Source organism: Leopardus geoffroyi, chromosome D3 (genome assembly GCF_018350155.1).
Source record: "Leopardus geoffroyi isolate Oge1 chromosome D3, O.geoffroyi_Oge1_pat1.0, whole genome shotgun sequence".
Lineage (NCBI taxonomy): Eukaryota > Metazoa > Chordata > Mammalia > Carnivora > Felidae > Leopardus > Leopardus geoffroyi.
This window is the reverse complement of record NC_059339.1, coordinates 2,105,829-2,121,345: the sequence shown is the minus strand read 5'-3', so window position 1 is coordinate 2,121,345 and position 15,517 is coordinate 2,105,829. Positions and strand designations below refer to the sequence as shown.

The 15,517-nt window shown below is 55.5% G+C and overlaps 1 protein-coding gene across 24 annotated transcripts in view; it reads right to left on the bottom strand.

Annotated features, from left to right (window-relative positions):
* Positions 1 to 7,748: 7,748 nt before the first annotated feature.
* RIMBP2 (RIMS binding protein 2) overlaps positions 7,749 to 15,517 on the bottom strand; it is a 227,505-nt gene continuing 219,736 nt past the window's right edge. For 20 of the 24 annotated variants that reach the window (XM_045459510.1, XM_045459508.1, XM_045459509.1 and 17 more), the window contains 3 exons: positions 15,286 to 15,357; positions 11,149 to 11,283; positions 7,749 to 9,122 (listed from right to left, as the gene is read on the bottom strand). In XM_045459510.1, coding sequence (XP_045315466.1) covers positions 8,934 to 9,122; positions 11,149 to 11,283; positions 15,286 to 15,357 — 396 coding nt within the window. In that variant the 3' untranslated portion in view covers positions 7,749 to 8,933. Of the gene's footprint in view, positions 9,123 to 10,575; positions 10,671 to 11,148; positions 11,284 to 15,285; positions 15,358 to 15,517 lie in introns of those variants that run through there. The other 4 variants (XM_045459505.1, XM_045459506.1, XM_045459521.1 and 1 more) reach the window with 1 other exon arrangement.

Genomic DNA, 15,517 nt, shown 5'->3' with positions numbered 1-15,517 from the left:
GACCGGAGCCGAAGTCCGACGCTTAACCACCCGAGCCTCCCCCTGTGGGGGGCCGGGCCCCGGTGCCAGGCTGAGACCGGGTCGAGCAACGTTCCCCGTTGACTCAAGCCAACCCGGTGGTTCCCCCTCCCATTCCCCCACTTTCAAGGGCATACGAAAGCCTTGTCAAGGCTGAGAAAGTTAATTCCTGAAGACTGTTGGTCTGCAGGTGTTGGCAGTAATGCTACCTCCCTTTTTCTACCCCGAGTCAGATAGAAACAAACATGGGAATTGTGTTTTGCTAGCAATCTTATCAACAAGGTCTTGTGACCCGTCTAGAAAATGCACAAGAAACACAGAACTAAACGTTTTGGTTGGCAGCAATTATCTGAAACCTGTTTATTCTCAGAATGACCTAACCCATAAGAGTCTGGTTATAAAAAATTGTGTACAGCAACAATAAAGCCGTCACTTGGGCCATCAGCCCAGGGGACCCTCCTGTTCCCAAACTTTCTCTTCTCTCTTTTTTTCTTGCATTCCCCTCCCCTCAGGACCCTGACCTCGGTGTTTGTCGCGCCGGCCGCGACATCCGCCCCCCCCTCCCCGGGCACGCTTCTCCTAAGGAATTTCAGACGGAGCCTTTAACAGCCGTTCAAGGCCAAGAGCCCCACCAGATACTCACCCGCCAACAGACTCGCCTGCAACACCGTCTGCAGCTTGGAGTTCCCTCCCTTCCTGAGGTCCCCAAGACCTGCCGAGGTTCCTGAGCCTGTTGGGCAACGACCTCCCTCATTCACCTGGTCAGGCTCCCGGGAACCCCGGAAGCAAGGTACCAGGCCAGTGTCTTCCAAGGGCTCTGTTGGGTCCGTAAAGTCAACCCTCGCTCCCTAAAGCCGTGTGGGCGCCTCTGTCTCAACTACATTTTCCAAAGCCTTGGTGGTAACAGCCGGTGTTTCCAAGGACGTCACAAGAACAGATTGTCCTCAACCTTGTGCGAATAACGAACCGATTTCCCTCTGTTGCCACAAGCCCCAGCCCGGTCCTCCTGGGTATGAACTGGCACGGAATTCACCACTCACACCCTCCAGGGCGTGTACCTGTTTCACCAGCATTTTTACCCGGGAGAAAGCCTCTTGGATGGCACCCAGCCCCTTCGGCTTCCGAACCAAGCCACATACAGGCCTCAACACCTGCGCTGGTCGGGGAATAAAAGGCCTCCGGGAACCTAACAAGAGCCTGGAATTCATCTTCGGGACCGGGAAGGTTCATGCTGTGTCAGCGACCGCATCCCGCATCACTTTTATCCGATGAACCGAATGACCCCGCCCTGGGCTCTTGCCGGCACCGACCTGCCATCCTCCGGACGTCACGCCGTACTGACGCGGCCGCTGGAGACCGAGGGTGACTCTCGGGGTCCGCAACCTGAGTTCACCTGCCCTGGTTAGATCCAGACCCTGCGGAACGTCTACCCCCACGTGTACGCAGGGATGGGGTAACTACGCGCCAGGAAACGGGGGGAAGAAGCCCGCGGATCCGTAGAGACTAACGGGAGCTTGCTAATCTGTCCCCTGTAACCATGCATAAGCCGCCTCTCTCCCCCAGATTTCAAGGGTTTCTTCAGGTAGGTGTGCGTCCAGCTCCAATGCCTATCGGAGCTGGTTCGGTCTGTAGCAGGACCAGCAGGACCAGCAGACGCTCGGGGCGCCCCCAGCTGCAGACCCTAGAGGGCAACGTTGTCCCTACCCTGGTCTCCACCCCGAAATTCCTCCATTACCGGACGGGCACTCGGCACACCAGTTTCTGAACCTTCTTTCAAGGAAATAAACTCCTTTCTCTGAGGTCGTGCCCTCCCCACGCTAGACAAGACCGGATCGGCGTGTTCCGATCTTCTCGCGGGTGCCAGATGCGACATCTTGCCACAGCTGGGAGAGGCCTGGATGGGCTCCTTCCCAACGTCGTCGGCAGGATCCTGTGTTGTTCCCAACTTCCCCACCCGTCCGTCTCATCTCCCTGCTGTGGGAGTCTCGGCGGAGCCGGTCTCCACCGCGGCTGCCGGAGCAGCAGGTGCGGCCTCCGTACCGGCCTCTAAGTGCCCGGCGGGCTGCACGTTCCCAGCCAATCACGTTAGCCAAGGGCCGGGGTCCTCTCGAGCAGTGACTGAGGCCACCCGTGACCCCCCAGACCCATGTAACGTACTACGGTGCCCCCGGCGTCGCAGCCGGGACGCCCAACCCGCCACCGCCTCGGCCCCTTTGCTCCACCAACGCCACGGACAAGGGGAAGGCCCCCCCTCACCCTGGGCAGCCCCCTCGCCCATCCCCGCCTCTCTGGTTTCCGCCTCCTCAGGAGGTGGAGGAGGGTCCGTGTACCCTCCAGACCGAGAAGACCCTTCACTTCCGAAACACACGCACGCCAGCCCACTGCCCGCTGTCGTTCGGGGCGACTTACCGCAGCAGACGACCCAGGACATCCCGGCCACGCTCCGTGCAGGACCGCCCGCAGCCCGCAGCTTTTATGGAGCATGGCCGTGAGGGTCTCTGCGGGTTCTCTGCAGGGGCGCCACCTGTATGCCTGGGGGCGGGGTCTCTGAGGGTTCTCTGCAGGGGCGCCACCTGTATGCCTGGGGGCGGGGTCTCTGCGAGTTCTGGCAGGGGCGCCACCTGTATGCCTGGGGGCGGGGTCTCTGAGGGTTCTCTGCAGGGGCGCCACCTGTATGCCTGGGGGCGGGGTCTCTGCGAGTTCTGGCAGGGGCGCCACCTGTATGCCTGGGGGCGGGGTCTCTGAGTTCTCTGCACTGGAGGGGAACCCAAGATGAAGTACCTAGGACGCCCCCTTAAAATTCTGTTGCCCTCAACCGTCTCATTTCCTCCGCACCCGGAGGTCTTACCGAGATTCCCGCCCCCCCCCCCCCCCGCCCCGTTCCCGTGTTGCTAATAGGTGGGTTCCCAGCACTCACACCCCACACCCATGTCCCTTGCCTCGGAAGCGCTCCCTGTGTCCGGCTTCTGGGGTGCTGTGCTCCGATGTCCCCTCCGCCCCCCTCCCCGGGGCCTCCCGTTTCCACGGAGGGGTGCCTCCGGGTCTATCTGCGGAACGCCTTGGTAACTCCATCCGTCCCCACGGCTCACTTCTGCGAAAGCGCTTCCCAGATCCACCCACTTTTATCCCGTCTCCCTCCCGAGGCTGGCTCGGGAGGGCAGTGACTTGTGTCCGCTTCACTGGCGTCTTCGCGGTGTGGTTCTCAGCCACCGAGCCGGTACCGCCACTCCTGCACTCGTGTTCCCTGGGCGCGGCCGCGTTCAGGAACCCTGTCTACTCGGCCACCTGCGGCACACGCCACGCACCCGAGTCGCTTGTCCTGCGCGAGCATCCATCTGGGCCTGGGACCTGGACACGGGTGCAAGCCGCCCTGCCAGGGCTGACGACTGGGATGCCAGCACACCAGGACAGGAGGGGCCAGCCGCCCGCGTGGGCAGCGGCCGTCAGGCCCCGAGCCCCAGCCTGTGGCCGCACCTCAGCGGTCCTGCCGCCGCCGGCGGGTTTCCTTTCTGGGCCCCGGCTGCGCAGGCGCGGCCACCCCACCCTCGTCCGCGCTGCCCAGCCCCCCGCCCCACCCCCTCCCACCCCGCTCCTGTCCGGTACAAGGGTGCGATGGGGGGGTGGGGGGGCGCCAGGGGCAGCCCTCCGAAGGGGGCCTCCGCGGTCCCGGCTGCTGTGTGGCCAGGGCTGCTCCTGGCCCCGGGGCCACCACACCCGCCCTGTAAGTGGCGGGGACACAAGGCTTTGCTCCAGGGCCTTGGAGCTCCTACCTTAATCTGCAGTGTCTCCGCCCTTCCCGGTCCGGCCCCCAGGCTTGCAAGCCGGGGCCGGGCAGTCTGCGCACCTTCTTTCTGGACAACACGTCCCTTGTGTTCCCTCTCACCCGACCTCTGTTTTAATTTTTTTTTTTTTCAACGTTTATTTATTTTTGGGACAGAGAGAGACAGAGCATGAACCGGGGAGGGGCACAGAGAGAGGGAGTCACAGAATCGGAAACACGCTCCAGGCTCTGAGCCATCAGCCCAGAGCCCGACGCGGGGCTCGAACTCACGGACCGCGAGATCGCGACCTGGCTGAAGTCGGACGCTTAACCGACTGCGCCACCCAGGCGCCCCCGGACCTCTGTTTTAAATCCACTCACCGAGCTCCAACCTACACCTCCGCATACCCGGCTGGACGAGCTTCGGCAAACGCCTACACTCGCTCTCTGCCATCGTCAGATTTAGAAAACGTCTATTGCTTCCCTGCTCCTTTGCGAAGAGTCCTTCCCACCTGGTCCCCAAGCAACCAACGACGTGCCTTCCACCTGCTCTGGGATTTAGGACCAGGAAATCCTGCACCCTGCGCTGCTCTGGGCAGAGTGTTTCAAAGACAAACCCACGTGACTGTGTAAGTGGTGTATTTGCTAAGCTGTGTTCCGTCCCATGCGGTTCCATGTTTATTCACCAACGCAGGGATATTTGGGGTGTTGCACGCGTGGGGCTGCTACAACTAACTGTAGAAATTTCTGAAGGCTTTACGCGAGTATCTACTTTTATTTCTCGGGGGGAGACACGCGGACACGGGCCTACTAGACCTGCGAGCTAAGAGTCTGACTGGATGGAAGTCGCCAGGCTGTCTCCCAGGTGCCGGCCGCCCGGGCCCCGCTCTGCAAGACACGACTCCAGTCGCCCCGTGTCTTCACCCATATTTGATGATGTCGGCCTTTTTAATTTTCACAGAATCTTAAAATGTTTAAATTCAACCTAAGATTAAACACACCCATAGCAGTGGGCGTAGAATGTTCTCTCATTTGGGTTATTAACTGCATTTCCCTGCCGGCAAACGATACTGAGCATTTTTTTGCTTGCACACTGGCCGTTCTTACATCTTTTATAAAATACGTGTTCAGGACACTGGGTGGCTCAGTTGGTTGAGCATCTTTTTTTTTTTTTTATGTTTATTTTTATTTTTGAGAGAGACAGAGAGGCAGAGCATGAGGCAGAGAGAGAGGGAGACACAGAATCCGAAGCGGGCTCCAGGCTCCGAGCTGTCAGCACAGAGCCCGACACGGGGCTCAAACTCACGGACCGTGAGATCATGACCTGAGTGGAAATCGAGAGTGAGATGTTCAACCAACTGAACATATTCTTTCTAATGAAATCTGCATTCTTAAATTAAAAAAAAAAAATTGCTTTAATCTTTATTTATTTTTGACATAGAGAGAGCGGGAGCAGGGGAGGGGCAGAGAGAGAGGGAGACACAGAATCCGAAGCAGCTCCAGGCTCCGAGCTGTCAGCACAGAGCCTGATGTGGGGCTTGAACTCATGAGCTGTGAGATCATGAGCTGAACCGAAGTCAGTCGCTTAACCGACTGAGCCAGCCAGGCGCCCCAATCTCCCTGTCTCTACGCCCTTCCCCTTCTCCTGCTGTCTCAAAATAAAATTTAAAAAGTTCAAGTCTTTCGCACATTTAAAAAAAAATTTGGTCTTATTGAATTGGAAAATGTTTTTCTACCTTCTGGACAATTCTTTTGTCAGATACACGTGCTATGCATTATGCTGCTGTCTCCCAGTTTCTGGCTTGCTGTTTTGTTCTCTTAAGTATCATTCAAAGAGAAGACATTTTTAAATCTGCTGAAGTCCAGTTACCAGGGTTTACTTTTTACTGGCCAAATTTCTCCGTTTTCTTCTAGCAGCTTGATAGTTTTAACTTTTTCATTTAGGGCGGTGATCTGTTTGGGATTAATTTTTGTGTACCGCGTGAGAGGAAGGTCAGTTTCCCACCTCCTCCCCTGTAAGTAGCTCTTTCTGCAACATTTCTTTCGAGAAAAGACCATACTTCACGTCTTCCCCTACTGAGCTGTCTCGGTACCTTTGTTGCAAATGAACGCACCACATACGTATGAGTCTACTTCTGGACTCCCCAGTTCATCCCAGTGATTTCAACGTGCGCATTTTACACAAAACCAACACTGCCTCCGTCACTGTAGCCTTACAAGTCTCAAAATCGGGCCACGTGACTCTTTTCAAACTCTGTTCAATCTTTTTCAAAATTGTCTCGGCTGTTGTAGATCATTTTGCATTTCTGTATCAGGACTTAAACCAGCTCCTCAATTTCTAGAAAAAGCTTGCTGGGATTCTGACTGGGATTTCACTAAATCAACAGATCCGCTTGGGAGAAATTGGAAATTTAACATTACATTTTCTACACCACCAACATATCCCATTTAAGAGCTCTTTTATTTCTAAGTGACGTTCTTTATTTTTCAGCATACAGGTTTTGCTCACATTTTGTTAACTTTACCCTGAAGTATTTCACGGTTTTGATGCTAATATAACTAATCACATGTATTTTTATTACTGTACCACTTCTCTTTTAATTTCGGTCCTAATTGTTCCCTGCTAGTTTGTAGAAATACCGATGATTCGTGTACGCTGACCTTGTACCTGTTCTCTTGCCCAATGCACGTGAGTTCCAACAGCATCTTGTAGCTGACTTAGCATCATATCATCTGCACATAAACACCATTTTGCTCCTTTCTTTCCAAACTGTGTGATTTTTCTTTCCCCTCCTTTCCTTCTTGTGCTGCCTGGAAGCCCAGTACGATGTTGAATACAAGTAGTCAAATGGACGCGCCTGTGTTGTTTTTGATGGAAAGAAAGAAGCGGTCAGTGTTTGCACCATTAAGTATGGGGTTGGCCGTTAATTTGATGAAGTTGAGATCAACTCCTTTCTTTGCCGAGTTTCTTGAACAGGTGTTTTAATCTGCTAATATTTTGTTTAGGGTTTTTAAAAAAATTCATGGTGCTCTTGGTCTGTAGATCTCTTGTAACGTCCGTGTCTAGTTTTGGTATCAGGATACGGCTGACCTAAGGGGTCTGGGCATCTGTCTCCTCTCCAGGAGTTGTATACAGTCGGCATCATTTATTCCTTAAACGTTCAGTAGTATTTGCCAAAGCTAAGCGCAGCTCGTACTGTCTCGGGTTTGCCAACATATTTTGGGAAATTTGTAAATTTTTTCAAAGATGTAGAGGAACATTAGTTCTGCCTACTTTTGCTCATTTTTTTTTTTTTTTTTGAGAAATCGTCAACATTTTTTTTTTTTTACTGCGGTAAGGTATACGCAGGAAACTTCGCCGTTTCCACCATCTTTAATTGCGTAGTGGCGCAAAGTGCATTCACACCGTCGTGTAGACTTTAATTTCTTAAATCAGCATTTCTTGAACTAGAATTCTTTTTTTTAACTTCAGACATGCCGTTGAATCTAGCACTGTTTTTCCATTAGTTCTTCAAGGTGGATTCATCTTGGGCAACTAAAGCTCTGTGCCCTCCGACCTTCCCGTGCCCCCCTCCCCCCGGCCCTGGCACCCAGCATCCCGCTCTTGTGGGTCGGTCTCGGATCTCACACGTACACGACATTGTGCGGTGTTCTCTAGTCCCATCATTTGAAGTGTAAAGCTGCCAAGGGAAAGGTTACAAATACGGTCGGGGTTCACCCTCGAAGCCTTGGCTGTACGAGAGTGGTCCTCGCGCACAAGAGATACCCACTCAGCGCCAACTGCCTCCGTTTCCCCAAGCGGGCCGTCTGTCGCCTGTGCGCACGGGAGAAAGGAATTCTGGGAGGCTGCTCTGATGAAAAAGTGCTTGAAACAAAGACACAGAGTAAACGGCCTTGTATAAAATAACAAATTTTATTCCTAGAAAATATTTTACACTAACTGAACACATGCACACACGCACACGATACGTAACCACACGCTGAGTAATTTCCTTTTAATAAATGGACCACATACTAATATATTACAATTTACAATAGAGGTTTTGAAGACACAATGGGGGAAAGCTTGGTCATTCGTTTATAAACCTTCCATAAATTACAAAAGAAAGGCAGTCTGAAAAGTATGTATAAAGAGTAAAAACAATTTACAAGTGGACAAGAATTACAAAATAGAAACCATCAAATACATCTGCCGGCAACTTTGCAAGTCTCTTGTTCGAGTGCCAGTGGTGGAGACTGGTGTGGAATCGATGTGAACAGACTGAGATTTCGGGGGCTGTACGTGGGGCTTGTGCATCGTGGGGGCTGCTCTACTGTGTGTTGCTCGCTGCTGGGGGCTGTGAGGGGAGGGGGCGGGCACTGGACAAACACGAGAGTAACAGAAATGCATTTGCCACAAGAGGGGACACGGAAAGCCATGAGCCTGGTCAGCTTCCTGGCCGGTTGGAGGAGTGGGACTTGTCCGAACAAAGTCCCTCCCTCCCTCCCTCTCTCTCTCTGTTTTTGAATGATCTGAGTAAGTAAACATTTCTTTTCTGTGTTTCTGTGTTACCCGGCTGGCTTGGAAAGACGAGAAGCCGGGACTCGGAATGCACAACTCGATTCCAGAGCAGTGTGTCTGTGGGGGTGACGAGCGCTGAATGTACAACACGTACGAAGTGCACACCGTAAATTTTATTGGACAGTACAAACCATTGTGCGTTTATAAGGCAGAACATCAAGGCGGTTAAACTAGGAGTTTCAAGACCAGAGTCAGAGTGAGTTATGCGTCATGAGGCAAGCATTCTGGAAAGGGGGTCAAGGTGGAAACCATTCCTTTAAGGGCGGATGACAAATGCACAGAGACTGGAGGAGCCCGAGGAGCCCCTGGTCCCCCGCGTGTGTGCGGAGGAGCCGCCCCCCCCCCCCCCCGGCCTCCAGGCAGCCCTCGGGCAAGAGCGGGGGGGGGGGAGGGGGAGGGGGGAGGCTGGGGGGAGGGGCACCAGCAGCTCTTTGTCCTTGCGGTGGCCTTAAAGTGCGCGGTGGCGCAAAGAGCGTTTCTCTACTGGTGTCAGGGGAGAAGAGTGTTTGTTTAGGAAGGTACTTGAGTCATGAAAGCCCTAGTTTGGAATTAAGGAGAATTACGGAGGTGTGGGAGTTGTCCAGAGCACACGGGTCATTTCACTGCACCCAGCCTTTTCAGCAGTTTCTTGCCTTTGGAAAGCAGCCCCTTTTTCTTTTTCGAGGACATTTCCCTGCCTCTCCCGGGACTACCAGTACCCATAGATGACGTAGGTGACCCCGAATGGAGATGGGCTGAGGGGGATGACGCTCTCCTTGCTGTACCTGAACCCTCGGGAGGAACCTAGTAGGTACAGTGTGACAGTTTATTGAGTGCGTGCGCGCCAACAACATCCATCCACTCGGTGACATCACACTGTCCCCGTCTCCCACCAGGCAAGACAAGGGGCGGCCCGCGGCTTCCCTCGGGGTGGAAAGGGGGCCCCGCAGCGGGCCCGAGGGGGACGGCCTGGCCACCACCGGCTGCTTTGCCGTCACTTTGTCTTCGGGGCTGGGGGGCGGCCGTTGCTTCGGCAAAACAAAGCCGGGTAGTAATTTACTTTGTAAGTCAAGACCAAATGCGGGAGCGTGGGAGGTGGGGGTGCCGCTTTGAGTGGAAGTGGCCGAGGACCCCTCGGCATCGTACGAGCGAACGCTCTGAAAGGGGGCTTCGGGGGCTCGGCTATGGAAGTGCGGACCGTGGCGGGGACGTCCCCGGGGGGCGGGCGGCGGGGGGGGGGGGGGGTTAGTGGGCTACAGCAGACGGCACACCGGTTGAAAGAAAAGAAAAACTAAAATGAACCTCAATTGCAATCAAAGGAAGCGTCGAGCCCTTGTCGCCTTTCATCATTTCCAAGCGACTGGAGATGAGGTTTTGCCGCGGTGCCTGCGGGTCCTCCGCGCGCTGGCGCCCGGTGCGTCCCGTCCCCATCCCCGTCCCCGTCCCCGCGCTCGACGCGCCGGAGACCCGGGTCCTCCGCCCCGCACCCCTCGCCTCCCCGGCCGCAACCTCTGCCTAGCACGGGTGTTCCGGAGCCAGCAGGCACACGAGAGGCGCCAAGGGCCTGACGCTTGCTTGGATTTAAAATCAAGGTCTCGTTCCAATGGAAAACACCTAGTAAAGCATCCCAAAGGACACCTGAAGATACCATCTATGCGTCTGAGGCAATCATTGGAGCTGCATGTGTCGCAAAGCTCAGTACTGCACTGGGGCCCCCGCCCGTGTGCTCGGAACACGTGTTTGTGCTTTGGCGAGGAGCCTCGGCTCGCTCGCGACAGAGAGGTATGGCGGCTCGAGCGAAGCTCGCCTGGCACGCCAGCCGGCCCGGGGCGTGTTCGGAGCCAACGCTAGGCGGCCGCACGCCCACTACTCATCTGCTTGATCTCGAGTTAACGTGTTTGAGAGTGAGATCTCCTAGAGTAAACAGAGTTGTGAGCTTGTGCTTTTTCCGAGAGGGGCTAACGATGCGATATGCAGCTTCAGTTATGAGGAGACATTGGAACATTCTCTATGTAAACAAACAATTAGCCTGTTAAGAAATATGTTCCCAATGTTGGCCTTTGAAATGTTCTTAATGGAGACAGTAGGAAATGATTTTTGAAGATGATTATTCTACTACAGATTCAGTTGCTTTACAACTGAGGCCAGTAATGGCCTGATGTTTTAGGTCCAATGAGTTTTTGAGACATATTTCTTTTTTTTTTTTTTTTTAAACCCCACAGTGAAGCCTTAAGTCTACTGCACTCGTCCGTGTAAGGTAGCTTAAGTTGGTATCTTTATAGGTATCTTCAGCTGCTCACTTACGTGAAGGGCTACAGTGCCTGATTAGGGTGTGAAATGAACACTCTTCTTCTGTTTCCAAGCAGATGAGCAAAGAAATAAAAATATATATATATAAAAATGTAATATATAAAAACTGGCAGTGATGGAAAAAAATAAAAATGAGACACTACACATGAATGTCATCTAATAGTCAGTTATGCTCGAGGAGCCCTCGGGTCTGTGGTAAGAGATCTGAAACCCTGGCGGGGCAGGCGGCCGCCAGTGCCCCCTGGCCGGAAGGACTAGCCGACCCCTTCGCTCTCAACCGAACCGGAATGTGCGTCTATGCTGTAGGACGGGGGCTCCCTTGGTGAGGAAAGCCGGGTTTGGAAGAATCGAGAGGGTCTGTTTTGGCGAACTAAATAAGCTTGCATAAGAATCTCGAGGCACAACCCCCAGGGAAGGGCGGAGACAAAAAAAAGATACAAAAATACCAGCACAAGGACTGTGGCAGGCCGTACGTGGCAGAGCGGGACACAAGTCAAAACTGCTGGGGGCGTGTGCTTACCCGTTTGGCCTTGGAGCGCGGCGGTGCGTCTCGGGAGTAGTGACAGGGCGCGTCGGAAAGGTAGACCTCCACGTCGTCAGGCACTTCCTCCAGGAAGTTGGAAGGGACAAGGCCTTTCTGCCCATTAAGTTCCCCCTGGAAGCACAGAAGAACGAGTTACCCTGTTTTTCCGGAACCTGACTTCCTGCTCCAGCTGCAGGAGAGAAGCTTCGAGCCGCGTGGCCTGCTGGGTCTGTTCTGGTTCAACAGCGGAGGAACTTCCAAAGGGGCCCCGGTGTGTCCAAGCCCACCCTGGTCACGGGAACAGCCTCACGACATGCCGACCGAGCTCCCCGGGGTCTGCGTCCGGCCGGTCTGGGCTGACGCCGAGGCACCTGTGTCTCGGGCAAGGGCAAGGGGCCCGGGGCCACTCCTGGGCACCACGGGCTGGGATGCCCTCACGGAGCGGCCGCTGACCCCGGCTGCCCTCAGAATCCCTACGGAGCCTTGAAAAACACCATCTGTGCGGCACGCGGGTCCAGACGGACCGAACCCATCCGGGGCGATGTGACGTGCGGGCAAGACGGGGAGCTACTGATCCGTCCACACACGTCATCTCTCTAAAAATCCAAACAACGTGGGCAAATGAAAGCACCTGCTGACCCCTCCTCGGACGATACTGCTTCCCTTCCAGAACGTTCTCTCCTTTCCATATCTATACAGGTCGCCATCCACGGGACATCTGTACCCAGCAGGTCACAGCCACCTAATGGCTTCTTCCCCACCACCCCCAACACAAACCTGCCCCCGCGGTGCCCAGAACCAAGTCCCAAACTGGTGACCCCCGGTGTGCATGGGAATCTGCGTCCCTCTTCACAAGTCTAGGAAACGACGGCATGGGACGGGCAGCCGACTCCCTCAGAACCAGAAACTGCGCCCAAGGACACGGCCAACAGCGTGAAAAGGGAACCTACAGGATGGGAGGGCATCTGCAAGCCATTTATCTAGGAAGCGGTTAACGTCCAGAATGCATCAAGAGCTCTCAACACCACCACAAGAAACCGATTAAAAAACGCACAGGCGCCTGGGGGCTCCGTCTGTTAAGCAACCGACTCTTGATTTCAGCTGACGTCATGATCTCACAGTGTGGGGGTTCAAGCCCCACTTCAGGCTCTGCACTGACGGCACGGAGCCTGCCTGGGATTCTCTGTCTCCCTCTCTCCCTCCTCCTCCCCTGCCTACGCTTTCTCAAAATAAATACACGTTTTTAAAAACGGACAAAGGACTTGCATAGACACGTCCCCTGAGAAAAGACACATAAAGGGCCAACAAGCACATGAGAAGATGCTCAACATCGATCGACACGAACGTCTTAGAGAAACGGAAGTCAAAATCCCAGGATACCACCTCACATCCGTTAAACGGACAGGACAGAAAACAAAAACAATTAAAGAAAAAAACGACCAGAAAATAGTGTTGCCGAAAACACGGACAAGCCGGAACCCTCGTGCGCTTGCTGGTGGGGACGTGGAACGGAGTGGCTGCCGGGGGCAAAACCATCCAGCAGCCCCAGTTGAACGCAGAAGCACCACCCGACCCAGCGATTCCACTCCTGGGCCCAGACCCCCGAGAGCTGGAAGCAGGGTCCGAGGGACGTGTCCGTGCAGCACGCTCACGACTGTGTACTTCACGGGAGCCACGTGCCCCTGACGGGGGTGAACGGGGAGCCAACCCGTGTCCCCACCGCGGAGCAGCACTCGGGGGCGGACACGTGCTACGACGCGAACGGCCCCGCGGGACTCGTGCCTGGTGAAGGCGGGCGGAACAGAATTCACGCGGTGACCGCATTTCCGCGAGGCCCCGACAGCAGGCGGGTTCACGCGGACGGAGGGCAGACGGGGGGCCGGGACCGGGGGTCGGGGGGTGGGGGAGGGTAAAGGCTAACTGTGTTCAGTGGCGACGGAGTCTCGGGTGTGCGGGATGGCGACCGTGTGGCGTCTGCGTCACGCCGGGAACGTATCCACCGCCACTGAATGGCACGCCTGACGACGAGCACGGTCAATTGTACGGTTTTTGCGATTAAAAATAAAACTTAATTAAGCAAGAGAGGCGGCTCCAGGTACCTCCCACGTCTCCCCTGCGAGAACTCTCGCTGGGCCCGGGACACACGTGCCCGGGGGCACCCGCCCTGGCTGTGACCCTGGAGACCCCTCTCCCCTTTCTGGCGACCCCCCCAATCCTCCGTCCTGAGGCCTCAGCTAACTTTCCTCGGCGTCCCTTAGACTGTCTCTAGGACACGTGCCCCCGGGCCTCTGCTCACATCGAGGGTCCCCAGTCACATCTCCACGCGGGCACTGAAGCGTCTCCGCGGACCAGACGTCTCTCAGGAAACCCGGCCCCACCAGACTCCCCGGCAGCATCAGAGAACTCGGCTCCTTCGGGTGAGGCCGCGGGCGGCTCGCGTCTGGGGGACGGACGTGGGACCATGTCCCGCGTCCCGTGGGAACGCACAGCCTCACGCTCGGCTCCCTGGTGGTGCTGTGTTCACCTCACGCAGGCCTGCAGCTCCGCGACCCAGGACGGCCCTGTGCGCGCTGGCGTCCAGGCGGACCCCTGCTCCGGGCCTCCCACAGGCCGTCTTAGGAACGCACGCGTCGGAAGTGCTCACCACCCCCTCATGGTTGCCCTCTCTGCTGCGTGCTGCTGCCTCTGACCTTCTGGTGGCCACTAGAATCTTCCAGGATCAACGGCACGGAGGCCGCTCCGTCTTGGAGAGGGTCAGATGTCCTCCAGCTCGCTATTTGCCAAAGCACGTTTTTCTCTCCACCGTGTCCTTACGCCCGTGTTCCCAAGGGCACCCATCACCTGAGGCAGAATCTGGGGGTCTTCCCTGGACGACACTCTTACCCCAACTAATGGCCTGAGCCTCCAGCTTCTGTCCGCTTTCCTCCGTCTTTTGGCCCAGCCCACAGCCTGTGCCCTGGCCCCGGGGGGCCCCACCGCCCTTCAACCGCCTGCAGGACAGGAAGCCTGGCGTTGTCCCACTCACAGACCCTTCAGAGTCTCATCCAGAAGAAACGGGACAAAGCGTGAGAGGCCTCACTAATCAGGACCTGCACGAAGTGAGGACCCTTGAGTCCCACGTGCCTGAAGCCGTGAACTCACGGACTCAAAGAGACTCTTGGACTCAAAGAGAAACCTGCCTCACAAAGGACTTGATGGTTTCCCAACTATTCTCGTAAAATAAAGGGGGTGGTGGGGAGGCTGGTGCAAGATGGGGGCCCTGTCCCCAAGCCACCACTGCACCAGGCCCCCTGCAGTGCTGCCAGCTCCGTGGGCTCGGAGGGCAGCTCTCACAGGAGGCGCCCAGTGCAGAAACACTAAGATCAGCCTGTCGGTGGGCATTCTTAATAAAGTAATCGTAATGAAACTCTTTTCCTCAGCAAATGCCAGGAGCCATACCCCCCAGGAGCACCAAGGGGGGAGGCCGGGCCCCCAAGGCGACTGGGTGGAGACCCAGAGCCCGGGCCAACGCTGCCAACAGCCATCAGCCCAGAGGACGGTCGGGGAGGAGTTCTACATTCTGTTGGTGTGAAATCATTAACTTTGCTCACTCGTATTTCTTTCTTCTCTTGTATGAAAACACATTTGTTACCTTACAAATCATCAGAAAGTTAACTTGTTTGGTATGTGTCTGGATGGAAGAAAATCTTAAATACAAGAATGTGGGAGGGCGCCTGGGCGGCTCAGTCGGTTGAGCGTCCAACTCTTGGTTTCAGCTCAGGTCACGAGCTCACGGTTCGTGGGTTCGAGCCCCGCATCGGGCTCTGTGCTGGGAGCGCGGAGCCTGCTTGGGATTCTCCCTCGGCCCCTCCCCGCTGCTCCCTCTTTCTCTCTCTCAAAATAAATAAACTTTAAAAGACAAAAACCGTGAATACATGTGCTGTGTTTACGGCTTACACACGTGGGAACTACCCCTCACAGAGGGGAAGGGGCAGTGCGGCACACAGCCCGGCCTTTCTGCATGAGACGGGTCCCCGCGGAAGGGACACGGGGCAGGCGGGCCTCTCGGGGAGCCGAGCACACAGAGCGCACCTAACTTCAGGGGCGAAAGTGTCGATCGCGAGGCGGTGCTTCCTGGGGGCTCCGGAAACTTACGTAATAGAAGCCATCTTCGTCGATTTCACCGAACACGGTAATAATGTCTCCCGTGCAAAACGGAAGCTCCGCCTGTAGAGACAAACAGCAAGTTAGTGACACTTTCCCGCACAAACCGGTAGCGTTTTTGTTTTTTCTAGGTTCTTCACCATTGCCCTACTGGCTTCTTTCTTCTCGTTATTTTGGTGTGGAGCCACTCGCTCAGTCGTCGGGGAAGAAAGGCAGGAGGCCG